The 27,896-nt window shown below is 39.2% G+C and overlaps 2 protein-coding genes across 4 annotated transcripts; one reads left to right on the top strand and one right to left on the bottom strand.

Moving 5' to 3' along the window:
- Window positions 1–76: 76 nt before the first annotated feature.
- LOC109065597 (histone-lysine N-methyltransferase SETD1B-A-like) lies at window positions 77–20,329 on the bottom strand. Of its 3 annotated transcripts, none has more exons than XM_042765400.1 (19): window positions 19,032–20,329; window positions 16,493–18,569; window positions 16,179–16,330; window positions 15,821–15,919; window positions 15,288–15,558; window positions 14,127–14,248; window positions 12,192–13,232; window positions 8,095–8,841; window positions 7,222–7,401; window positions 7,041–7,134; window positions 6,686–6,888; window positions 6,483–6,564; window positions 6,008–6,385; window positions 4,548–5,912; window positions 3,386–3,561; window positions 3,153–3,278; window positions 2,930–3,049; window positions 2,714–2,851; window positions 77–2,628 (listed from the first exon to the last, which is right to left on the bottom strand). In XM_042765400.1, the coding sequence occupies exons 2-19, from the start codon at window positions 16,551–16,553 to the stop codon at window positions 2,455–2,457; spliced, it is 5,529 nt and encodes a 1,842-aa protein (XP_042621334.1). In that variant the 5' UTR covers window positions 16,554–18,569; window positions 19,032–20,329; the 3' UTR covers window positions 77–2,454. The 3 variants fall into 3 exon arrangements, with proteins under 3 accessions (XP_042621334.1, XP_042621335.1, XP_042621333.1); XM_042765401.1 differs by having other exon boundaries at window positions 18,452–18,569; XM_042765399.1 differs by having other exon boundaries at window positions 16,493–20,329.
- Window positions 20,330–22,263: 1,934 nt separating this feature from the next.
- On the top strand, window positions 22,264–27,492 carry LOC109054974 (rho-related GTP-binding protein RhoF-like). Its single transcript, XM_042765402.1, has 5 exons — window positions 22,264–23,109; window positions 23,503–23,590; window positions 25,288–25,397; window positions 25,751–25,885; window positions 26,575–27,492. Exons 1-5 carry the CDS (start codon window positions 22,981–22,983, stop codon window positions 26,740–26,742), a joined length of 630 nt encoding a protein of 209 aa, XP_042621336.1. The 5' UTR covers window positions 22,264–22,980; the 3' UTR covers window positions 26,743–27,492.
- Window positions 27,493–27,896: the final 404 nt, after the last annotated feature.

Genomic DNA, 27,896 nt, shown 5'->3' with positions numbered 1-27,896 from the left:
TCACCCATCCAGATTAATAAACTTTGAATAAATAAATGTGAGACATGATTAAAATATTAGTTCCAAAACAAGGCAGTTGAAAAAAAATCCTTTATTTTTCCATGATCTTTTTCCATACATTTGTGGTATAATAAATAGACAGGGGATAAAGGTCAATTTTACCAGTCTCCCTTGCCATTTCTGAATAATGCTTTTCCCCCACACTGCAAACAGATTTTCATAGAATTTACAACCAAAAATAAAAACTAAAGCTTGACACAAGCTGAAAATACTGCCACCAGCTCTCTGTACTCTGTCAGATAGACCTTTCTGAGCTGTGAAGCTGTAGCAAATCCTCAGGAACAAAAATATATATATATATTTATTATTTATATATTCACAGTTAATGTATTTACACACAAGAATCCAAAGGAAAATGGGCAGAAAAAAGACGTTTCTACAAGAAACAATCTTTCAAAAGGAAGTACAAATCTGTTTTATGTACAAGATGCATCATTTTCTTTAAATTAGCTATTCAACCCCTTTTTCCATATAATGATCCCTGAAAAATATTCATTTTAAATACTCCATTTGTCGCTCATAAAAGCAGAACGATGCATCATCACTCCCCATCGTGATAAAAAAGCCTAATTCCTTTATACAAACCATTATTATCCTGTACAATATAAACATATTTAAAAAGAAAAATAACAAAAAGAGGGGAGACCTTACCCTGTGAGTGAACTAATGTAAAGGACACGTTTCATAGCTTGTTCTTGTGAGTGCCATATGGCCTGATGGGAGGATAGAAGCCTCTAGTGCATTTATAAACATAACCAAATCACAAAGAAAAGCACAGTGACCACGTTGCCTTGCAGATCAGAACGTCTTCTGCTTTCAAAGGGGACATTTGGCTGAATGAGGCTGTAATAGCTTTTCAAACTTTTTGATGGTTAAATACTGAGAAAAATGCAGAATACCTCAGATGGGTCGACCCAAGTACCAGTGAACTTAGGTCATTCGTACAAACACTCACACATGAGGAGACAAATGGAAGAAGTCTTGCCTTTAGATCCGTGACACATTAAAGTACATGTTTGGCACTCTATTCAACTTTGTACTTGATTTTTTTGGGTCCACTGCTGACGGTTTCAGGTCGACGGACCTAATACTCCAGGGTCTGATATCCTAAACATTGGTGCATTTGCTTAGACCAGATATATTAGTTAAATTGGTGCCTGGGCAACCTTTTTGAAAAGCATCAGTGCTGTGCACCAATTACCTCACTCACAGAGAACTCCAAATACTATGAAAACCCATGCTGAAACCAGTGCAGGTGGATTTCGCCATCTTAAAGTGAACTGGTGGAGAAAATTAGGAACATACGTTTGCAGAATAGCAGCATCATGGTGAGATTCGCTCCATAATAGAAAATTCAGCACTAGTGACTGAATCTGCATGAACCCAATTGGACCTCTGCATGTTTATCTGCTAAAATAGTGAGCTGACATGACAAACACAGAGTTAATACTAAGCTGTACAGCTTTAAAGTGGAATCTGATTGAAGACGAGCAGCTTTCTGTCTTTGCACCTTACAAAAGCTAGAGGGCAGCAGACATGCTCAAATCCAAAGATCACAGACATGATTGAAAAATGGCTTGAATAAATGAAAGAATAAAGTGTAGTGTATTGTTTGATTTGCTTTTATCCTTTATAAAAGGTCCAGTCAGTAGGTGTCACATAGGTGCAGCACTGGCTGAAATATCGTAGGATCGTTTCACTTTGTGTAAATTTGCCTGAGCTGTGGACCTTTTCTACTGATTTGTTTTGTGGCCTGCGCAGGTGTGCTTTTGTTGAATGTTCTGCAAACTGAAGACAATTGACCCAATTCCCCCAACAATGGTTAGTGTCACAATGAATGCTAAACCTTGTGGGCACGTTACAGTGAAGTCCAACATTAAACTAAACTTCATGCAAGTTGGGCTGGGAGAAAAAGGACAAAAAATGTGATAGGAGCTTTTATAAAACTGAATTTTGTGCCTGTGGGACAGACGTGAGCAGCTTAAAGTGTTTGGGGTCCAAGTTCAGGGACGGGGAGGTCTCTCCCTAACCCAACTGCAGAACAGAAGGGGAATGACGAGGAGCAGGAGCTCCATGGCAAAGACAAACTGTGCCAAATGGGCAGACAACAAAGTCAGTGCCCAAACATTTGGGGGGGAAATAAGTCCATATCCAAATAGGTCACTGGAAGAGTGGTAGAAAACTCATATTTTTATGCTTGAAAGAGCACCTGTAATTCGTAAACAATCGTGAACAAGTAAAAAAAAGAAGTCCCAGACACTTAGCTGCACGATGTATCCAGTGGATGTGTTGGATTTTACCCACTATTTCCTCTGTAGCTCCAGAAGATGGGGCGTCTGGGCTTGTTGTTGGGCAGTGCATGTTTTTCAGAAAGTTCTCACCTATACATTGGGGTTAGTTTAAGGTTCCCCTGCAGTTTTCTGCACCACAGAGGCACGGTATCTTTTCATCCTCGATGGGGAACTTGTAGTCGTAGGTGATCTCCTCATTAACATTTATTGGCTGCCGGGAGTAGATGACGATCTTTTTCTGAGACTCCACAGTGATGACCTTGGCATAACAGTTTGGCTGGGAAGCACAAAGTAGGACAACATTAATATGGTATTTGCCTTCAAAATAACCTTTTGTTAAAAAAACGTACAAGCAAACTCACATTGCAACTGTGATTGATGAAGCGAGCAAAGTTGCCACATTTGGTTGCATCTATAATGGTATCGTGATCCACACGGAACATGTAGCTACTGCCGATGCCCTTCTCCTCATAGCGCTTCTCTCGCATGTCTGCGATAACCTGCAAAGAGACGAGGAAATTACGAACAGAACGGCCAAAAAGCAGTGATGCTGAAAGTTTGGTTAGCTTCACGCTCACCTGTCGGATATTCTGGCCAACATATTCGATAACCATCTCATCGGCAGCAATAGGTTCCATTGCAAACAATCCCCAGTCATGAATGTGACTTTTACAGAACCGGATTTTCTTTTTACGGAACTGTGGAGAAGTTGTGACTCATTAGATTTTGACTTGACTCGTATTTTGATTGATGTTTTGCAGTATATGCAAGACATGAATAGCTGGGTTTTGCTTGTCCTACCTTGAGCTGGTTGAACTTGAGGAGGTCACTGTCGCAGCTGAAGGATGACAGCAGGCGGCGCTGTTCAGACCGCCGCTCTGAACCTGCCCTGGTGGATGCTTGTGGCTGTGCTGGAATACTCTTCCCCTGTGAGAAATCACACACAAACACAATCAAGATCAAGACCTTCAGCAAACCAGCTTAATGAAGTATTGATTGTGAGTAAACTCCAGTATTTTATCACTGCGGCCCACCTGTGTGTCCACATCAGGCTCTTCAGACTGCAGGCGTGAGCTGTTCAAGTACTTCATTTTGTCTTTCTTGTCGATTTTGTAGTAGCCCTCGCTGCGGGCACAGCCGGTGACATGGTCGCGAATACCATCCTCTTTCCGCTTCTTCTTCAGCCCTGATGTGCTAACCATGTTGGTAGGTTCAGAGGAGTCAAGGAAATACAGCTTTCTTTACATGAACAGATACGTCTCCACATTACAGGTCTGCAAATACTAGCAATTCATTTTAGTGGACGTAATTATTTTTATTTATCACAACACAGTCAACGAGTAAGATAGTCCCAAAACATGTGAACACTTGAGTTCTATTTGAGTTGTAGAAAAATCACATTTTTCAACATTAACCGAAGAACTGGAATTCAATTCCGCAATTCCACTTGGAGCCACAAGGAGCAAAATATCTTCACTCCTAAGCCCCTTCCACACTTCACGTTGGACCCGGAACATTGCCGGGTCGCCCTCTGTGTGAACGCAAACACGTCCCGGAATCAATCCCGGGTTGGGGACCTAGTAACATTGCCGGGTTCAGTCCCGGAACGAGCGCTGTGTGAACAAAAGCCAGAACTAATGCTGTGTCGTAGTGATGACACACGTTATCGCGCGACTCTTTTAGCGTGTTTTGAAGGCCGATCAACTTTTGCGACGAAACAAATGTGCGCAAACTGTAACGAAGCAGAGATCAGTTAGTTCCTCACTTTCCAAGCTGAAGCTGAGATCGTTCGCCAGCTTAAGTGAAAGTTAATGTGCCTAGCGTTTTCGACTCGTACATGTGTGTGAACGCACGCACATATTCGGGTAATCACTGGCGGTGTGAAAGGGGCAAAATCTAGCGACCCGGGAACAATTGCCGGGACACATTACCCATGTATTTTCTGTAATCGCAGTGTGAAAGGGGCTATAGAAGCACCAAACTAAACTGAAAAAGGAACGAATTACTCTGCCAAACACACCCCTAAATCTTCAATGTAATTCCATTTGCTGCCACTAGGGTCACAAATGTTACCAACAACCACTTTAATAGGATTTTACAATTAAAAAGTCATTGTCATTGATAAGACAATGGATCTTTTTTGTCTGCTAAATTTCCCTTGTTACTGCACCTTAACATTGTAGTAGTAAAGGATATGAGGATGGTGGACCCAGAGGGTGTCATTGAGCCAGTCGTTGCCATTGTCCTGCTGCAGCATCTTGTCATAAGTTATCTTAAGGTAGCAGATGTCCTCCTCATCAATGCCGTCATTCCAGATGTCATACAAGATGGTCATCTCCTCAAATTCTGAGCGGGGTAGGAAGCTGGGGTGGCGCGGTGATGTCACAGGTGAGTGCATGGACAACAACAACTCTTGCCAGCCCCGTCTCTGTCGGCGTGTCTTCTGAATAGGTTCCTCGACGTAAAGCAACCTGTCTTCCACCTCAGGTATGACTGTCTGGGTTTGGTTATCCTCTTCCTCCAAGGCTCTGGAGTCACCATCTTCTCTTTTGAAGGTCTCTGAAGGGTGTTCTGGGTACAGGTTGTTTACTGGTAGATCTGGAGGTAAAGAGGCCACCACTGGAGCTGGAGGCTCTTCAGAATCTGAAGACGTGGCCACAGGTACCTTTTTAGACTTGGGGCGTCCCGCTTTCTTCTTGCTTGGTGTAGCATCTAAGGGCACAGGAACAGGTAGGTCTTTTGGAGCAGCAGAAGAGGAAGTCTCTACATAAGTGGGAGAGGAGCCTTGGGGAGGCAGAGGTGGCTCCTGAAGTGAAGCTGCAGGAAGGGAAGGACCAGGCAATGGGGAAGAAACTGCACTGTTAGGTAGGCTGGCCTGAGGAGAGGCGCTGAGTAGAGGCTCTTTAAAGAGAGACTTCTCCTCCAAGCTCTCCGATGAGGCCTTCCTGTGAATGGGAAGGCCTGCAGATAAAGCAGCAGAGTCAGGGAAAGCTGGGGCGAAAGTAAGGTCTCTACCTGGAGTCCGAGGGATACCAGCGCTGAGGACAGGGGATTGAGCGGGATAAGAGAAAGGGCTGCCGAGAATATGCGGCGAGCTCAAGCTGTTACCTGTTAGTGGCGTGTCGCTACCTGGTGTGACAGGAACTGCATCAGTGCTCTGAGACTTGCCCAAACCCCGGGGTCTGTCCATAAGATCTCTCCCTGGTGTGCGTGGGATGTCCTCTTCCGTAGGCAACCGCCCACGGACAGGCATATCTGGCAAAGCTTCAGGTGGCGGCAGAAAGGATCGAGCTTCAAGGGCATGATTGGGGGGAAATGGAAGGTGCATTGAGGGTGTAGGAAGAGAACGAGGGATTGCGGCTTCTGATTCTAGGGAAACTGGGCCAACCCGCCCAGGGGTACGGGGAAAGTCTTCTGCAGGGATCTTTGGTTTGGTGTCCTGATCACTGTCTGCAAACGAACCTGTTGGAGTTGGTGGCCGCAAGCTACCGACATCCTCCAGGGTGGCTTCAGCTTTGGACACTGGAATACTGACGGCCAAATCTACGTCGGGTTTATCAGCTGAAAAGAGATGACAACCAATTATGATCTGACTTCAACACAGAATACTCAACTGTTACAGGAACATCAGGCTTAAAAACAGTCAAGACTCTGACCTGGCAATCCTTTGGGTGATAGGGGCCACACACCTTCAACTCCAGGCTTGATTGAGCTCACCGCAGTATGTTTGTGATCGATCTCTGCCTCATCTAACGCTTCCAGCCTGCCCAACTCATTTGGTTCCTCTTCTGGTGGTGGTCCTGTGGGGGTACTGGGAGCTTTTACGTCAACATCCTCCTCTTCAGAAAATGAGGATGTGGAAGATGAGGACGACGATGAGGCTTGTGCATCGGCTTCATCTTCATCCTCCATTCCCTCTACCTGTTCTTCTTCTTCCTCCTCTTCCTCCCCTGAACTCGATTCGTAGTCGGACGAGCTCTCACTCCCAGAGGAACCAGAATCAGATTTGGAGGAGGATGATAAACTAGAAGATTCTGTTGGGGGTGGGGGAGTGAAGGTCATTACCTCAGGCCAATTACAGTGACCACAAGAGCACAATATTTATCAACCTCAAGCCATTAAACTCATTACCATCGTCTGATGAGTCAGATGATTCACTCTCGCTGGAGTCTGATTCATTCTTCTTTTCATCATCTTCCTCGTCCTCCATAACCTAAGAAGGCATGTTTATGTTAGGCTCAAATAAGTACATAGTAGATTGCACATATACGTATAGAGCCTGATACCTACACTTGATTAAGGTTTATTAAGAAATACTGTGGACTGGTGCTCACCGTGCCAGAGGACAACCTCTCAGAGGCATCTTCCACTGGCTCCTCTTCATGATCTGAAGGTGATAACTCCTCTTTGCCAGAGGTTTCCTCCTCCTCCTCGCCTTCGCTGTCCAGCTCTAGAGGTCTGGCTGGCCTTCGCTTTGCAGAAGAACCACCAACATCCATTCTGGATCCATCTGTGCGAAGATCTGTTCTTTCTGATTCTGAGAACCGACCTCACCAAGTTAGTTTACAGAAATAGCATGAGACCATGTAAAGCAGTGTCACTTTAAAGCCAACAGTTTGAATAAGTGGTCTAAGTTTCAGTTTAAAGATCAGAAATCTGATTAACTGGGCAAGTATGTCAAGCACACACCTTCATCTTCCAGCTCATCATCGACAGGTGTGGATGGTCGCACCCTCTTATTGTCATTGGTAGATGTTGGCTCAGGGGGCTGTTTCCTCTTAACCTGCAAACAAATGAGTAGCAATTGATAATGAGCAACTTTTAAAGTATAACAGCAAACTAACAAAAACACCTGGTGATAGTTTGGTACCTTGAAGGATGGTAACCGGATGACACCGCGCAGGCCTATGCTGAGACCCATTCCCTCGAATCCCAGACCCTCCACCTTGTTCCAGTTTTCCAGTAAGCTAGAGGATATAGTCTCTTTGGGTTTGGCCCGTTCTTTTTCATCATCTTTGCTCTCACCTGTCTTCACAGGTGTAAGCGTAGCCTGCAGGTGCAGAAACATGATGACGACAGATAATTCTGTTAGTATAAATTACATGACCTCAGATAAATAAACTGCGGTTTTCTTTTTGACCAATTGTTCCAAAACTCTTTGGAACATTCAGGTCTGGAACCAGCTAACTTTTGAGTTAGAGCAAGATAACATAAATTAGGGATAATTTTAAGCTGTCAAAGTTTGTCTACTACTATCTGCTCCAAAAAACCAACAGATTAAATATCAATTTATCAACCCTTCCCAGGAAGGTTTTAGGAGATGTAATATTATTATTATATTAACTTAATACAATTATCATATTATTATTATTTATTAATGCATTATTACTGAAAGCTAAAACACTGTTTTGATCAAACAGACATGACGCTAATAACATTTTTCAGTCAGAGTTGGGTTTGTCACATTTCATTTTGCATTATGTCAGTGCAGTTCAGAATCATTAACGATGAATGTACCTTGATGTACTCTATTTGAACTGAACAAGAACCCATTTAAAGGGAAATTATATTTATGAAAGTTACCTATCAACTTGACAGTGATTTTGTATCTGACACGACTTAAATAGCTTAAAAAGCAAATTTACTGCATTTGTTGTTATTCATTTCAAGATGTATTTACATATTCAGCAACGAGTATCATGTAACATTTAAAACAGGCCCAAGTTTGTAGAATGGCACTTACCTTAGCCGAACGCTCCTGTTTGTCCCACCACTCATCAAATGCCCTGAAGGCCACCACCTCCACCATCTTGCGGTTGAGATCTCTTTTCATAATGGACTTCAGCTCCTTGACAATAAGCGTAAGCACTGCATCCACAGTGGCTTTGTGTGGGTCTTCCTTTTGGGGCTCATAGCCTGGAGGGGGAACAGCAGGGTTGAACTTGGGCATGTTGGGAAGGTGCCAGGGCTGCCCCTGACCCACAGTGCTTGCAGGCGCACCAACCATAGACAAAGGTGGATACGGGCCACCAAACTGCATGGCAGCAGCAGCGCTGGCACTTGCAGCAGCCCCGCTGATGAAGTGAGGGTAAGGGTACGGCCGCTGGCTCTGTGCCATGCGACTTAACATCTGAGTCTGCATCTGGAAGGACATGTGAACGCTTCCCCACTGTGTTAAGGAGCTCATCAGGTCCATCTGCATAATGGGCATCATGCCAGGGGGATAAGGGTGCAAGGGGTGTAGCATCGGATGGGGGGCCACGCCAGGTGGGCCAGCCAGGTGCGGTACGGTTGGAAGAGGAGGTAGCGGAAGGGGGAAGCCAGCCTGTGGAGGAGGCAGTGGGGGGAACCCTGGCGGGGGCATGGGAATGGTCTGCATTGGAGACATCGCAGAGTTGACCACAATGCTTTCACAATCCCCACTAGCATTAGGTGTGCCAGGCATCTCATCATCGGAAATCTCCATGTCTTCACCTGATGACTGATGGCCCTGTGTAAAAAAAAAAAATATATATATTTTTTTTAATTTAGAGTACAAACTAGTCATTTACAATGCAAATGCAGAGATAAACACTATCTATTGGCCTGTATTGCCTTTGGCCTTGTGCAACAACGAACAGATCAATAAATTTTTTTACCCCTCCTTTTTAACTTGATCTAGACAAAGTTGGTGTTAATGAAAAAATGAAGTTCTATTGTTCTTAGTGATCATAATATTGAGTACTTGATAAATTAACTTATAAGTTAGTGTTATTTTAGTATTATTTACATATTTATTAATGATTTGAATTAGCTTTTATTTGTATATTTTCAGTTATTTTTATTTTTAGTTTGTCATTTTGTTAAATGCTTTTATAATTTTATTTATTTCAATATCATTTATTATCTGTAGTTTTTGTAAAAGAACATTTATTACATTTAGTTGCAAAGGCAACATTTCTCATTTTCATTCATGTTATTTTAAGTTTAGGTTTGTCATCTAATATTACAGTTTTTATTTACTTCAGCTTTATTTCAGTAATTTACCAATTTTAATATTTACAACACTGTGACTTAATTTTTAGTCTACTTAAATCGCTAACCCTAAACAACGGTAATAATATTCTCTTGAAACAATCATTGTAAGTAGCTTGAATGTAGGAACCCAAACACTTTCACATGTGACACAGCTCTTGTTGAACTATGGTTTTGGAGATTCAATAAGAACAGCACTTTCCTGATGGTCCAGCTTTCAAGCAGGAAGTAAAGCACAAAAGTGAGCAAACGGCTTTTCATTGTTTCTCGTCTTGTACTATATGTAAGAGGAAGTGAAAGTGTGTTGCACATAAGCGGCATCCACAGTAGGGTAAGTTTTCATTGGGTTTGCCATACAGAGCTGGGGGCTGTAATGCAAACAAGTTAATTTACAAGAGAGAGCCTCATTATGTACTGAACGCTTATGTCCTTACTGCAGACGCCCAATATTCTTGAATTTTCTATGGAATGCAATGCTTAGCTTATTTTGTATAGATTAACATGTAGCACTTAATCTGTACCAGGCTAAACTTTCCATTTTTCAAAATGCTGCTGAAATGTTACAAACAGTTGAGTAGCACAATCTCAAGCACACAAGGAATTGACCAGTGATGCTGAGAAGTCTCCTGGCTAGACCTATGGGTTTATACAAGCCCCACAAAGCATATGGAGATCTAAATGAAATTGAGAAAAATAAAAAAACATGCTTGGAGATTTTGAAGGGGAAAAAAAAGCAAAAACATGTTTCAGCAGCCAGATTGCACAATTTCTTCTACTGCTGAAATGTGAAACAAAAGGGAAAGTAGAGGGCCTCCTTAAAGGAAGATTAGTGTGGTTGCCTCTTACATTTCTCCTGGGTCCTGAAACCCTCCATACAACAACTCATAATATCATATTTAACACCACATCAGAAGCTTTTGAGTAGTTAGATACACTACAAACTAATAGCCAACAGTAGCAAACTACAATAAAGCAATTTAGAAGGCAACATCTTTAAAAAAATAGTCACTGTATTTATAAATACTATGGTAAAATATCAGACAACATGATTTATTTTTGCAATCTAGCACAATTCAAAAACATAGCTGCATTTCATTGAAGAAGCAGAACATTTTGCTTAAAAAATATATGAATTAATTTAAAAAACTGAATAACTGAATCATTGAGGCCTACAAATCAGTTCATTCCATCTGAACAAACTAGATCAATACTTCAAAAAGGGGATATTTCAAAAGAACTGTTTGTGCAGCTTTAAAATTAACTAAACTGAATCAACACTGAACTAAATTGAACTGAATAATGAAACTATTGTGTTTTAGAGGTGCTTCACAGTTAAAATTGTATATAAAAGAACTTTGCAACATTTATACAATACTTTAAATTTTATTATTCTGGAGCTTCTTTGAAACAATCTGTATTTTATAAAACACTATATTAGGGGTGTGCGATATGACGATTTTTGATCTTGGACGATAAAAATGTCTCCACGATCTGCTTTTGAAGAAATATTGTAGTATCGTGCTACAGTGCATATTCTATCAGCTACAGTTCTGGTGCCTCCGTCTCAAGACACTGTACAACGCGACATACATTCACATCAGTGTTAACTCAGCGATAGAGTTACTCTTACAGGACACTGCACTTATTTGCAGTCACAAAAGTACATTATTTGCATCTATCTGCATGAGTTGTTAAACCTTTCATTCAGCTCTGTTCTGATGTGCACTTTTTCTGGGAGGTACAGCCGAAGCACATGCACTAAAAACCATGTCAAACAGCTCCTGTTTATTGGACTAAATTAGCTTTTGCGCTAATACTGTCAAATGAAAGTAAACAGTTTGGAGAAATTCGGATACGTGCCTGTATATTAGATGCGTGCAGGTATTAAAGGGACAGTACTAAACATGCTTCCGACTGTCATTAAAGGGATGGTTCACCCTAAAATTTAATTTCTGTCATTATTTACTCACTCACATGTTGTGCCAAAACTTTATTTCTTTCTTTATTGTGCTGAATACAAAATAAGATATTTTGAAAAACGTGGGTAACCAAACAGTTGCTGGTACCCATTAAATTTGATGGTAGGAAAAATACTATGAAAGTCACTGCGGACCAGCAACTCTTTTTTTCACATTCTTCAAAACAGCATTTATGTCCAGCAAAAGAAAGACACTCATTCAGGTTTAAAACAACTTTTGAGTGAGTAAATTATGGTATAAAAATAAAACACTAAGACAGAACTGACAGACAGATCACAGAATTTTTATTTTTGGGTGAACTATTCCTTTGTTAATAAAACAAAACACAAAGAGAAAAATCACTCAGTACTCGACTGAAGAACTTTAATACAGTTGCTTTGCTTTAATAATAATAATAAATCTATATGGTGTTTCATTTTATGTGTTCATTAAATTTCTTGAATGCTCCTGCTGAATATTGTACCTGAAAATAAAGCACTGTTTTATTTGTATATTATGTGCATTTGTAACGTGTCTCCTTGTTCTTATTTTTTATAGCAGATAAAATAATGAAAGATTACCTTAGCCAAAAAATCTGTCATTCTTTTTTATATTTTGTTACCTTGAAATGCTTTGTCTTTATAATAGGGAAATTAGTTTGGTTGTAATAATCAGACAGCTTGCAAAATAGTAAAACCAACATGACAAAGAATCGTGATCAAATCGTGAATTGTGATATTTAAAAAAAAATAATAAAAAAAAAAATCATGATATGATATTTGTGCCATATCGCCCACCCCTACTTTATATAAACAAATGTGACTTGACAGTAAAGTTCAGGAAAGAGAGATCATATCTCAGGTCTTACCGTGTCCATTTTGTCAATGGGCGTCCGTGGTTCTCCTGCCCCGATTTTACTGTGCATGGAGGGCGACATGGCCCTAGAGTTTGCCAACAGGGAAGCAGTACCAAGAATAGGTTCGTCATCATCCGAATCGGGAAGTGGCGTTGGGCTGATGTCCTCCAGGCCGGTGCTTGAAGGGCGCGAGGGCTGCTGGGGCGGAATGGGGGACAGCTGAGAGGACGATGAAGAAATCGGACTCCCGTCCATGCGCACCTCAGCGTCCGAGTCTCCGCGTTCATTCAGGAAGGGTTTCAGAAGCCTTTCTATGCGCGAGTCCAAGCTGTTGCGCTCGGGGTCCTGGGTCGGGGTGCCCAGCGACGGGCAGAGCTCAGGTGTGGAGGGGGGAGGTGTGGCTGGTTGGGTTTCTGGGGCAGGGGGTGGCGGCTCGGGGATTGGCGGCGTTGCAGGCCTGTCTCTGACGGGCATGAAGTCCGTACTCGGGGGAGGCGGGGCTTGAGCCGGTCTCCTATAATCCACTTCCCGTTGTACAGGCTGGTGGAAGGAGGGCTCTGTGTGAGGGTACACTGGGGGAATTGGGGGTTGATAAGGAGAGAAAGCATTCTTGAAATTTGCACTGGCTGGTGGCGGCGGCGTGTGCGCAAAAGCAGGTGACGGCGGCTCGGGGGGCTGATGTTGCTTAAAACTGGGCGGTTGCTCTGCGTTACCACGATGTGCCCCTCCTCCTGTACCGTGGACATAATGCCTCTCCGGTCTTCGGTTGTAGGCATCCTGGAATTTGGTTTCATGCCGTCTCGACTTGTAGCCTCCTGAGGATTCAGCACGGTTTGACTGGAACGCCGGAGTGCCTTGCCTGCTGGAGTACGTGGAGTCCTGAGAGAACGGGGTGCCTGATGGCCGCGGGGTGTGCGGGGTACCCTGGGACTGGGGCGTATCCTGCCTTAGGCTGGAGTAGGCCGTATCCAGGGACATGGGCGTGTTGGTGCCGCCCGGTGTGCCCGTGCCTCCGACTGCAGAAGAACTGCCTTCGGACAGTCTTCGCAAGGGCTGTAGACACAAAATCACGACCAACTTAAACACATTTCTGAATATCACAATGCAAACTTTCTGTAAACAGAATCACTGGTTTGGCCTTTTCTAATGGCATTAACAATTAACAAACTAATGAAATACATTGTATAAACATTAGTTAATGGCACTCTGTTTTCAAATGGCTTCAATGTGTGATAATGGCCATAACTGAGGGGGGGACCGTTCAAAGTGCATGTTGTAATAGCATGCAGCTCTCTGCCGGTGGCGGTTATTATGTGCATTTCAGTTTGTGTCCATTTAACCACCTGCTGAACTGATAAACTGGATTAGAGATAAAGAGGTTTCTGCTGGAGAGAGAGAGCATGTTATACAGTGTGCTGATGTAAAATACCTTTTGTACTGAAATTGTTAACTAATAGATTCAGCCATTTAAATGCATTTACTTGTCATGATAAAAAAAATCTCAATATACCACATTATAATATTATTAAATGTACATTATTTATCACACAAGTCATGGAATAAATACAAAAAAAAAAAAAAAAATTACAGTGTTATATGTGCAGAGTTTCCCTCTATTCAAAAGATGAGGAAAAACTCAATTTCAATTTTTAAATCATTAATTTGTCCTATGGAGTAATAAACTATGATGTTCAGAAATACATCATATGAGCATCTGAAGTAAAAAAAAAAATATATATATATATAAATAAATAAACTTTTGTTTTTGTTCTGAATCATTTAATTGTTTTTGAACCAGCTACCCAAAGCTACTTTGATAATGGCTCTCTTCATGCAGCTGTAAAAGAAACGGTCTTTAACTTTTTGTTTTGTAGTACAATCTTAAGTGTTCTGATTCTTTCTTTAATTAATGTCACATGTAATGGCATAATCTGGTTTAGTTTTTACCAGCAGGGCTTCAGCCAAGCTACGTGGAGAAACTTCACAGGCCTCTTCACCACCAACTGGAAGAGTGAGCGGAGTATAACTTCCATTGATCAGACGCTGGAAGTACCTTAGGCGATTTTCACCTGAACAGATGGATGAGAACCCACAATTCTTCAATGAACATGATTAATGAAACACAGTGTGGGCTACATTTAAACAAAGAACTCATATTATATATATATATATATATATTTGTTGCATTACAATCTAAGAAAGAAAGAAAGAAATGTCTTATATTGTCCAACATAAATTTTACATTTCAGTTTGTTACATTTTCAGTTGTCAAGTCAAGTCACCTTTATTTGTATAGCACTTTATACAATACTGATTGTGTCAAAGCAGCTTTACAGTGTCAAACAGGAAAATAGTTTGTCAATAATGCAAGTAGTAATCTCACATGAAAATAAAGTTATTAAAACAACTCTGTAAAATGTTACATTTTGTATGTAAATTTTTTTAAATATATTTAACATCTATATATAATATTATATACATAACAAGCATCTATACATACACACATCAAATAAGAAAATGACAGTATAATGCCTGAAATGCATTCAAGTCACTGACGATAACAGATGAAACGGTACTGTCTCTTTAAGAGAGGGGAGACCCACTACAGCTGTCATCCTGCCTTCAGGATCTCACTTTTACAAGGTTAATGACGGTTTAGTGTGCTTGTCCTTCAGTAAAAAGTATAAATGAAGGGTTTAACATTACCAGTATTTTAATTTGTACAACAATTACGCTTTAGTCGTGGTTAACCACCTCCTATTTTTTTTCTAAAACATACATTTTTGCACATCTTGCATTCATATTTTAGAGGTTAGACAATTTTGCTTCAAACTATAGCTAAATATCTAACTAGCAGGTCAAATGCTTCCGTTTCACGGAAAACGTCAAAGCAAACACATCAGTTAATCCCTCATCCGCTCACTTGCAGTTTAGTGGTTACCAAGCAACCAACGTAAATTTTCGCACGTGACTTCATGTCACAAACAAACTATTCAAATATACAAACATATGTTGTATCTTAGTGTATCTCGGTCCGACGATAGTCCTCCGATAATATTAAAGCTAAAAATGTCCAGTTTAGTATTTTAATACATAATTCGTCCTTACCTTTAGGGTCCAGCTCCACGTGGATGATGTTGCCCATGACAGACGTGTTGTGCAAGTTCTGGACAGCATCCTTCGCCGCCTTGACGGTTCCGAAAACAACTTTAGCAATCCCGAGATGTTTTTTGTTCTTCGGATTGTACAGGATTTCCACCTGCTCGATTTCGCCGAACTTCTTGCACATGTCGGTGAGGAATCCCTCTCTGACGTTGTCGTTAAGCTTGGCGAACGTGACCTCCTTCGGGGGCACGCGACCGATGTAACAGTCATCGATCTGAGGAAAAGAAAAGCCATGCTTTGAAACAGAAGGTTTGTTTGACGTTACTTGACCGTTATCTGCTGCCCGTTTGCACGTGCCTCTAGTATAACTGAAAATAGAACGTTAAATCACTTGTTTTTGAATTCAAACGCAAACAATACGTTCGATGTACATGACGCGTTTGTGTGAACGTCAACCGTCCTGCAGTTGGATAACGTACTTTAAAAAACACACACACACACACACACACATGTGTCAAGGGGGTGTGACTGACTACCTTAAATTTAGGAACCGGGAGATCCGTCTCCTTGTACTTAGTCCACAGACGACCGATTCTCGGGTCTCGGACGATGTCCACGGGTGGCATTCCGGGGTTCTGCGAACAAAACAAGCACTTTTATAAACACTTTGCACAGAAACCGGGCATGTCACTGTCACCAGAACCGGCGCGGCACAACGAGAGCTCGTCTCTCACTAGTTTAGTTTACAAACGAGCGGTCAGTCGTGAAAGTTTAGCAACGGTGGAACTCTTTGATGTGCTGTGTCAGGTGTTTACAACGCGAGTGTGTTATATCCATTCAGCTCGCGGGTCGGTGTGTCCGGTTCTGGCCGTTGTAACGGCTCGTTTCGCTCACCGGCACACTGAAGCTCTGTCCATCGTAGCGATACAGTTTGTGCGATCCCTTTTTCAACGCTGGGTCAATAATCAACTTGTAACTTCTCCAATGACTTCGTTTCTCTCCCGAACTGCAGATAGGATGGCTGTTCTCCATTCCGTTCGCCAAACCTAACGAAGAGAAGACAAAAACAGAAAGTACGCTTCACAATCCTGACATGGCAAATACTGATATTTGCACACAATAACGTAACATTACGTTGTAGAAAATGGGGGGTTTGAAGCGGTGCCCGAAACAGACATTACAGAGGAAGAAAAAAAGAGAAAGCTTACTTGAACTCTGTCTTTTACCGTGATCTTCATTTAGCTTGTTTCTTTCTCCGGGTCTGGACATTGTGCGCCCGATCGAGTAGTTGTATATAAAACGGCTAGATATTGATCCTTTCGCCGATCACTTTACATGATTTTAAAGATACTGCCTCTTTTTTGCGAGCCAACACATATTGTGTGTGCCTCTAGTCTGGGGTTTCTGTCTCTCCCACAATACACCACTATCTCAGCCTTCCGGCACATTCGACACGCACTTTCGATTTATTGTTTTTAATTGTTACGCTAAAGCAGATTTTTCGTGTGTCCGTCAGAAACACGCACAAGTCGAGTTATGTGCGATAAACGAGCGGGAAGTGAACATATCTTGAATTTCGAACAGAAAAGCCAACGTTTCGAACGCGTTGAATCTGCGCGATTGATTTACATGGACGTTAAATACAAGATGGACATGGAGGAGCGACGCTGGGGAAGGTTGTTAAAACTGAATTGGGACACGCGCTGAAAGCCCAAATGATTCGGTTTAGAAACGATGTGCGTTTCTGTTTTAATTTAAACATTTCTTCCTGAATATTTTTTAAGGCTTGCATTCAGAATGTATCAGTAAAATGAACTTCCACGAGGGTCCACCTTATATAAACAAAAAAATAAAAGTGGTGATTTTTGTGTTTAAACATCTTATGTTTTGTACTAACACTAGTTGTGATACATTTCTCAATTCCACCATTCCCAACATTGTTTGATATTCTGCGGTGCTTGGGCAATTGGCTGGTTAACAGCAGTTCACTCACTGGCCAATCAGATTGAAGCACCACAGTAGATTCAGCTATTAGAAGCACAGCCTTCAGTTCTTCCTACAGAGAGCAGAAAGAAGGCTGAATGCAGGCGCAGCCATTTTCTCCTACATTGGAACTCAATGGCCAAAATGGGTTTCCTTTGTTCCTAAAGGGATCTAAATCTTGATTTCATCAGCCTTTTATGGACTATTTAATACATACAGTGTTTCTGTTTACAGGATCTGAGAAGAAGGAAGATTAAATGTTGGATGATATCCCTTTGACATTTTTTTTATTTTTTTTTTACTTTTTTTCTCTTCCTGGAAACCATCTTTGTCCCAGCAAACTAGGTCATGGCACACCCATATAACAGCATTTTATTCTTTAGTAAAATGCTACTGAATAAACATTTTGCATTTGATTATATTATTCCTAACTAGACTGTAAAAAGAGAAAGGGAGAAAAAAAACATGAAAATTACCAACTGCTTTTAAGCCCCTGCCTTGTTTAGGGCCAAGCATTAATCAATAAGTAAGTTTATCTTTATTGTCTTTGCTTATTTAGCTGCTGAATAAATGTTTTATTGTTAATTAAACAGGCATTTTATGTAAACTGGTTGAATTCTTTATTTCTTTTTAGTGCTCCCTAAGTGTCATTAGTTTTGAGTAAAGCTTTGTCTTCAGAACATTCAGTTGCATGCTGTTCTTTTTTTTTAAATATCTATTTAAATTGATTGCTTCTCACATTTCAGCAAACAAGGCAGGCCATAGAGAAAAAGGACGATTGGCCTTTTACAAAAATGCTGAATCACAGGTATGATTGATGGGGTTTGTGGTTGTCTTAATGCTCATCCTGGTTGCGCCTCACTTTTTTTTCTTCTTTTTTTTAAAAACACTACATTACTATTATCAAAACACATTTTTAAAAGTAAAATGATGTTTAAAGAAATATGTGGAATTCACTTTTCTTTCATGACGTTTATATTGGGAATAGTGTATTCCTGATTTTACAATGGAGTGGAAATGCCTTTTGTCAATTGGTATTTTTAGTAAGTGAACACATACTATATATCTGACCTTGCGCCAAGGGCACACTTTAATTTCATAACACTATTAGTGTCATAGTGTACAGAACAATAAATATGACTCTAAACATACATAATTATTAAATCACTAACAGAGATATTTACCTTAACATTTTGTTGAAATAATTCTATCAGGCCTAAACGATGAGGAAACAGGGAGGTTTTCATTCCCATCTTCGGATCCTTTAACACTGGCTTTAAAGAGGGGGTTGGGTTGCAACGCCTAAAAGGAAGAAAACGACAATAACCATGTTTCTGCCGTCGTTTTTCGACATAATTCACCATTTAACACACCTATCTGCGCAGTCTCCAACGAGTGGAGCTGCTGGAAATCTTGAGGCACTTTTAGATATTGCAATATGCAAACAATCCCTCTCTTTCTCTTCCTGAAGACAGAATGACAAGAGAGATCAACTCGCTCATCATCATTCAGAAGATAGAAATATTCCTTTTTCTTTCAGAAGGTAATAGTTCAGACGACCTTTTTTGATTAAAAAATAAATAAATTGCCTTAGGAATATTCTGTCTTTGTTTTAACAGGTAATAATAAAATCATACTTATCTTTAAAATTCATTTTTAAAAATACAAGTATTGTTTTTCCTATTGGGATTTATTATAATTGTCAAAAAATATACAGATAAAGACAAAAAAAAAAAAAAAAAAAACAATCATTGTTATAGACACCTCTCATTGCTGACCCATGTCCAAAGCGACCTCAGAAATAGCCTGATGTTTAATGGCTTCTCTGTTGTTCTCATTTTCAACATGGCGTCTTCACAAGGACATCACTGTGGAGAAGAAAGGCTGCCGCCCGCGCCATTTATGGGCGAGGCTGTCGGTCGCTCTTTCAACTGATTCTGCCTTTGTACGTGACAGTCATTGCAAACACAAACTGACTAGATGTGGTCGGTGGGGCTCGCCGTTTGAAAAGCGAGGATATTGCACTAAACTAGCAGTAATATCTCTCGTGCGTAAAACGCGCCCTCGACGCCGCTGCTGCGTAAAGCGCTGGAAACCCTGTGGCACAAAAACCCAGCAGTAATCTGAGAGTTTGGACGCATGCCACGGGTCCGGGATATGACTGCACCCAACCTAACCATTTAAGGTCGGAGAAAGAATCTCAAACACTGTGTGGCATTTCAATCAGCAAGTACAAAGGGAATATCCAGTCCTCTGTGCTCTCTCTCGTCCCCCTTTCGAGAACATTCGGTGCAGTTTATTCGCCAGCCATTCAGGGGATCATTTGACGTGATGCATGCAGGATTGCGCACTACTTAGGTTTCACAGATCTTCTGCTGAATATACCACACTGTTGCAACACATACCGGTATGTGGTATGCAGATTGTCGTGTTTTGCACAATTTATGGCTTTGTAATTTTGTATATGTAGCTTATTCCACAACACTAAAATGTGTAGAGAACGGGCATATTTATAACCCAAGCATTGTATTTTGTAATTTTTTTTTTCACTTTCCCCTTGTGCGCAACGTCAGTTTCAATTTATCAAGCAGAGAATGGTGTTGCGCAAGGAAACGTACCATCTGTCTTTCGCTTTTAGGATTCACGCTTGTTATTGCATGCACATCAAAACGATTTTGTCTCTCTGCCATAGTCTAAAGTAGGACTGATGTCCGAATATTCCAGAAAAAAAAGGAATGAAGACGTGGTGACCACATCGTTTCCTGCCGCACAAAGCTGAAGTGGGTCATGAGGCCATTTTCTGGCACTCGTGTGTTTAATCAGGAAAATCCTCTTTATCTTCTTAACCTGCGAACGCAAGCTGTTTCTAACGCGAGGACAGAAGGGCAGAAAAGAAGTACAGAGATCTCAGTCGACAGTGTTGTCATCTAATAGTCTCTTGGTTTGTTACCCGATATGCAGAAGTGTGCGCAAAGCTCCATTTGTGCTCTGGACAGCTGGAGTGGATCCTCGACAGATTTCGACGTTCAGCTTCGCCATTAATCATATAACATATGTTAGCTTTTATTTAGTTCTTAAAAGGACATTCTTGAAAAGTTCATTCTTGAGGCACTCTTTTATACGTGATATTTTGTATATTTTAATGTAATTTATGTGAAGACTAGAAGACGTCTGAAATCTAAATTAGCCTACAAAAGGTTTTAAATGACAGTAACGTGTGTAATATTCCTTTTTTTAAATTCCGTTTTATATTAAATCTGAGGAAGCACTCAACAGATCCAGACGACGGTTCGCAATTGCATTTCTCACCATGGACAATTATTTTTGTAACATTTCACTCCAGCTTTTTTATTATTAGCCTATTTAGAATTGAGATAAAGATGGATTTTAACATATATAATCATATGGTAAGTATATATACAAAGGGATGTTGCACCCAATTAAATGTTTTTATATTGCAATAAATATAACTTCTTAAATTCATTAATGTAGTCTTGTATTCATTGACACATTTTTTTCTTCTTCTTATCTTCGCCTAATTAGCTGTTTCCTCGAAACGAAGTTGACTTTCTGTTGTAAGATTCATTTAGCCTACATTTTTATTACATTTCGCTGTGTGTGAACTGATTTATAACCGAATCAAACGGGCCCATATGGCTGCTGCTGTAGGCCGCTTTTGTCCTTCATTAATGATGCTTTTTTATGTACCATAACAATCTATATAATTGATTTTATGAGAGCATGGTGGGTTATTTTGAGTAATTCCTCTCGGTTGCCACTGGAACCAGTAATATTCAGAGTTCTGTGACAGACACAGTCACAATACGACGCCTCCTATCTGAGGAATGAGGAGAAAAACAACAAGCTTTTCGAGCTTCTCATTGGCTGTGATGTTGTGGGAGATGCGTTAACTGACACACATTGGTCAAAGAAATACGGGTTTGTTGTTATAGGCCTACTCCAACGAGGTGCTTTGCTAAACAACAGCCTTGAACTGCTTCTACATGGCTTCTCATATAATTTGTTTTATATTAAAGACAATACGTTCTCATTGAAATGGCACTGCTGAGCAAAGTGATTACGTGCCATTTTAGAAGATTCAGTCCTTGATATGCTAATAGTGTTTATGCTGTATTCATAATTAAAAACAATTTAAGACAAAGTCCATTTAAAGTCGTTTAAGAACGAAATTATAATAATAATAATAAGGAAATAAAGAGACATGAACTTGAAGCTTTATTTGTAAACAAAATAAATAATAGTGACAACACACACACACACACACACACACACACACACACACACAATCAGGTGTTTATTGCATCATAGCTGTTGCTGAATTGTTCATTTTAGCACAACTGCAATGCTATTTTGACCATTTGGTATCCAGGACCATTATTATTATTATTATTATTATTATTATTATTATTATTATTTTAATATAACAAATAAAGTATAAGGATTCAGGGCCCATAAACTTACATTACTTTACTTATGTGCTACTAAAACATTATTTAAAATCTCAAAATAATATATGCAAATCTTTATAAAGTGGGAATTTGAATCATTTTGCATGTGACATTGTAACACTTTTCTTTTTAATGTTTTTAATGATAATTCTTATTATAATTCAAACATCTTTAAATTAAAGAGTAAAATTTTAAATTAAAGAGAAAAATAAAATAGTAAAATATGTGCTTATGAGTTAGTTTATACACATTTATTTATTTATTTTGTAATGGGCAGGTTTGTTATAGCTAACATAAACTAAAACTAAAACCATAAAAAAAAACTTTTTTTGTTACTTGAAATATAATAAACATTAACTGAAGTAAAATAAAGTATAAAAAATTAACTTTATTTTATTTCAGCTGGTGAGGCAACATTTATTTTCCATTGGTTCAACTTGATGGCCTACAATAACCAAAACCTGAAATGAATATTAACAAAAACTATAAAGGAATATTAAAAATAATAATTAAAAATAACAAAAACAGAAAATAAAATAAAAAAATATATAAAATTGTAACGGAAACAGAAAATACAAAAAAATTTAAATTAAAAATATATAAAATATGTGAATGATACTAAAATAGCCTAACACGTGTAATAGATGGGTAAATCTAGTAATACAATTAATAACACTTTTAGTTATGTAATTATTATTAGTAACAAAGAAACACTCTAACATAATTCACTTAATTATCAACAAATTGCTAAAATAATTACTGCTATTTTGTTTTTTTGTAATATCATCTCAAGCATACCATTCAGAGCAACATGCTGTCCTGCTCCACCCTCTGTGGATGAGAGAATGTGAGACATGTGAGAAGGTTTTCAGAGGACTGTCTCAATTAACATGTAGTTAGGAAGTAAACTCTCCTGACCGGCTGGAGGGAGTGCCTTCATGTACCCCGCCTAGTGATGGTGCAGACCATGTGCAGACAGCATAGAAAAGAGTCACACAACCTCAATTACAGTCACATGCTCTGATCTGGGGTTCTTGAAAACGTAGTCACATGGTTTGAAACTTAAAAAAAAAAAGGCGAGAGGAGGAGGAAGTTGGGACCGGATAGCAGCATGCTTACCTGGCAGAGTGTTAGTCTCACGTTATACTCACCCGCCACTCTCACCAATGAATTTACCTGACACTTCTGTGCACTTGGGCACCTGTTGGAGCAACTGACTTGGCCGGTGAGGCCCACGAAAGGACATGACACAGAACGGCACTGTAGCCGGCAATGGCACTCAGACTGATTCTCTCAAAATTGTGATCGTCGGAGACGGGGGTTGTGGGAAAACTTCCCTGCTTATGGTGTACGCCAAAGGAGATTTCCCAGAGGTAAGCTTTTAGATGATGAGTAAGCTCAAAATTATGACTTTGAGGGGTTTTATGTTGGCAAAGTACAAATTTTCTTGTGCTTGCTTGACAGTTTTGTGTGTGTGTGTGTGTGTGTGTGTGTGTGTATGTGTGTTGTGTAAGTAAACCAGATTTACTTCAGTTGTAAATATAGTTACAGAAATTACAGTTTTAAAGAGAAGGAAACATTGCAAAATGTATAAAAAGTCATTTGCACAACATCCTCAGCAAGGTTTTCCACTCCCAGACAGCAATTTTGGTTTCTGCCTACGCCTTGACCGTACTTCAAAAGTGTCTTGTAGAAACCTGAACTTTTTATGCACCCTCATCCATTGCATGCCTGTATTTGTCTAATTTTATGTTGAAAATCAACAGAAATATGCTCCATCTGTGTTCGACAAATATGTCACCACTGTATCCTATGGAGGGAAAGACATTCAGCTGAATCTCTATGATACAGCAGGTAAGTGTCTACAGACGCCAGACACACCTCAGATTCCAAACACCCCATTCTCTAGTGACATGCTTCATTGATTAACTATTTAGGCAGGAATGTTGAGTGAAATGGGTGTGAAGCAATCAGTAATGGTTTTCTCAGCTGTCATCCCTTAGGTCAGGCCGCATACACACACACTTTGATCATTGCATGATTATCTAAATAATAAAAAAATCTAATCAAATTCCCTTTGGCATTGTGTTCCATTTAATTTTGAATCGTTGACATCTAAGACCATGCTGTATAAATTCCTTACAGTATATTACAGTGTTTACTTGAAATAAATGAAATGTTAGCCAATGTGAAAGATTCGTATTCTAAGTATCACCTTCCAGTTTGTAAGTTGTGGCTTATTGTGCCAGAATCTCTCTGCAGATGTGGTTCAACATGCTAAAAGCCACTACTGAATGTGTAACGCAGTTGTTAAATTTGTGGATGAATACTGCATGTTTTAAAAATGTTAATAATTGAAATATTTAAATGTAATACTTTGATTATCATTTACACTACTGTTCAAAAGTTGTCGGTGTGATTTATTTTTTGGATGGAGTATTTATTCAGCAAGGATACATTAAATTGATCAAAAGTAACATTTTTAATGTTATGAAATAGTTTTATTTCAAATAAATTCTGTTCTTTTGAGCTTTCTAGTCATCAACAACAAAAAAAAGTATTACGGCTTCCACAAAAAAAAATATTAAGCAGCCCCACTGTTTTTAACATTTGATATCTGATCATGTGACACTGAAGACTGAAGTAATGATGTTGAAAATTTAGCTTTGCATCACAGGAATAAATTACATTTTAAAATAAATTCAAATAGAAAATTGTTATCTTAAATCATAATAATATTTTAAAATATTACTGTTTTTAATGTATTTTTGATTTAATAAATGCAGCCTTGGTGACCATAAAATACTTTTTTCAAAAAGAGAAAAAATCTTACCGACTCCAAGCTTTTGAACAGTAGTTGTTGTTGTTGTTGTTTTTTTGTTATATGTATATATACAAAGATTTTATTACAGAAAAAACAATTATAGTTGTTTTGAAGACTCAAATTGATTGAAAATTGGATATTTGAGTTAGTTTGTTTATAGTTCATACATTTCAGAACTGTACATTCAGGAACTAGGATATATTTTTACATTTTTAGTTTATTCTTACAGTGAATATATTTTCATAGAAAAAGGAAGTTTAATTTTTATTAATCACACTGTTCGTCAGATATTTTATGCCTTATTTGGAATGTTCTCGTATTGATTTAATCGTCATTTACTCATTTACTGTCACTGACCTCGGTGAATCCCTGATGTCTATATAACTTGATCTATATAACTTTTGTTTTGACTAAATTGAACTGCATCTTCAGTAATCAAGCTGCTTATTAGACCCACACTGCTGCCCAGACTTTCTGTGCGTCTCAGGAACAGGATGTTGAAGCCAGGATGTGGTTTTCTACCACATCTCTGTTTTTCGTCAAAATACTTTGTTCATAAAATACGACATACAGGAAGATGCTGTATACGGTCAGAGGTCTCCACCTCCTCGGCTTCAATGACTTATTTAGAAGCATCGCCATAGAAACAGTCCACATAATGCAGCGCTGTTTTCAGGTATCAGTGTGATAAAATGACATCGTTTCCTTCTAATCTGTTTATTGACAGGCCAAGAGGACTATGATCGCTTAAGGCCTCTGTCGTATCAAGAAGTAAACCTTGTTGTCATCTGCTACGATGTGACCAATCCGACATCGTTCGACAATGTCACGATAAAGGTGAAATCATTTACCTCCAGTTGAGAATGAAACTGAAGTGTTCGTCAGGTGAAAGTCTGTTTTAACCTTGTTTGCTGGCAACTGTGAGCTGATAAACTTTGACCTGAACGGTAGATGATTACATGTGGACCACCTCTAAAAAAACAAACAGTATTTCTTTGAAGCTTCCTGTCGTGTCAGTTCAAATGAATGTGTTGAGCCCTGTTTAAATAAAGACACAGCAAAGGGACTGTTGATTTATGGCCTAAAGATAGATACAGAACACCAATACGTCATTAAGAAAGACCAGAAAAAGTATTTATATAAAAGAAGAAGTTCACTTTTAAAAGTTTTTTTTCCCTGTTCCCCTACAGTGGTACCCAGAGGTGCGTCATTTCTGCCGTGACGTCCCCATTATCTTGATAGGGTGCAAGACGGACCTGCGAAAGGACAAAGAGAAGATGAGGAAGCTCAAAGCTTTAGATCTGGAGCCCATCACCTACCTCCAGGTTGGCTTTACATTTACATTCATTCATTTGGCAGACATTTGACTTAGAAAATCAATTTTTTGGGTTAAGTTTGTTATTTTTAATGCTACTATAAATATATTCGACATAAAAACATCTATCTATCTATCTATCTATCTATCTATCTATCTATCTGTCTGTCTGTCTGTCTGTCTGTCTGTCTGTCTGTCTGTCTGTCTGTCTGTCTGTCTATCTTTCTATCTATCACATTCATCTTGTCTGAAGAGCAGTTCTATCTATCTATCTATCTATCTATCTATCTATCTATCTATCTATCTATCTATCTATCTATCTATCTATCTATCTATCTATCTATCTATCTATCTATCTATCTATCTATCTATCAAATTATCTAAGACATTATAAATGTCTCTGCTGTGACTTTTAATTTAATGCATCCCTGTTGAATAAAAGTATTAATTTCATTTTTAGAATTTTATTTATTTATTTTTTACTTTTATATTTATGTATTTTTTATATGTTGGTGAAAACTAATTTACTGTCACACACACACACACACATACACATATACACATTTTATAATTAAATATAGCTAACGTTCTCCATTATATATATATATATATATATATATATACACACACACACATATAAGAGTGTGTATGTATATAGATATGTTTACTGAGTAAGCAACCTTCATATCTCTTTCTTAGGGTGAAGAGATCAAGAAGCAAATGAACGCTGAGATATACCTGGAGTGTTCAGCTAAATATAGAGAAAACGTAGAGGACATTTTCAGAGAGGCAACAAAGCGAGCGCTCTCGGCCAGGGCTAAAGCAAGACATCGTCGCAAGAAGAAGAAACGCTGCACCATCCTGTGACCATTACCAGAAGGAACACATCTGTTCAAGTTTTGTATATATGAACAAGGATATTTTCTAAAAATTCCAAAACCCTCTGCAAAGCTTCTCATTGTTTAAGCTTTCACGGAGGAATATTTTTCAGGACATGTGGTGTGCGTTTTCTCATAATCTCCCCACCAAGCAAGGCTTAGTTTTTGACAGAGGTCACCAGGGTGTGTGTGATAAGTTTGTAGTGGTCCACACCACATCCTTCTGCTGGTGTTACTGATATGACTTGATGGAATTTGGTCTTGCATGATCGTGGATCCAACAGGAGATGGAACAACTGCTGCTGATGTCTCATGGATGACTATACATCACATGGTCACACTTTGAATTTGGTCTGTGTTGTTTATAATGGTAACGCACAGCTAACTGAAGTAACAGCCACTGGGTGTGCAATTTATGTTACAGTTGCATTTTTTAAACCTTGAGTTACAGTATTTTTGTCCATATATTATATAAAGCCTTCTAAACAAAAAAGTACTGTGGTGTGCAAAAAAAAAAAAAAAAAAAAATCCTGGAGATTTGTAGAAATATCAGTCTGTGTGTAGACCACCACCATTTAGGCTACAACGTTTTAACTATAGACTAGAATTTCATTTTTGTTTCTATGTAGCTATATCTCGATAACTTCTTCAAATCTCACACAGACGTCAGAAAGTGTTGGATCATTTGAAAACCATTTGCCTAAGTGTAGCTCTCACAAATAAACCCGTGCTATTTGAAGTTATTGTGCACATAGGTGTTTTGCCTACTGAAGTGAATCATGTGTGAACAGGATGAAGTCGCTCTTTTATAGCCTATCTACAGCTGCATCTGCACACAGACACTTTTCATTTTCATAATGCAGTTTTCAGATATATTAGGCAGACATATGAGTGAAAATCTCTGCTTTCTTTAGCAAAACGAACTTGGTCAGAATACAAGAGTGATCTTTTTGTGGTTAGCGCAAATACTCCTGCTTAGCAGGATGTGACTGCGGTAACGGAAGCCTCCAAACACTGCAGCGTGTCACGGCCACGAAGCTAAGCAAGAGTGAAAAGCTACTTAAGCATGAAAATATTATCAATATGAATTTACGGAGAATTCATATTGACAATTCTCTGCACCGTTTTAAAATATTTTATTAA

This window comes from Cyprinus carpio, chromosome A10, assembly GCF_018340385.1.
Source record: "Cyprinus carpio isolate SPL01 chromosome A10, ASM1834038v1, whole genome shotgun sequence".
Lineage (NCBI taxonomy): Eukaryota > Metazoa > Chordata > Actinopteri > Cypriniformes > Cyprinidae > Cyprinus > Cyprinus carpio.
This window is presented reverse-complemented; position numbering and strand designations above follow the sequence as displayed.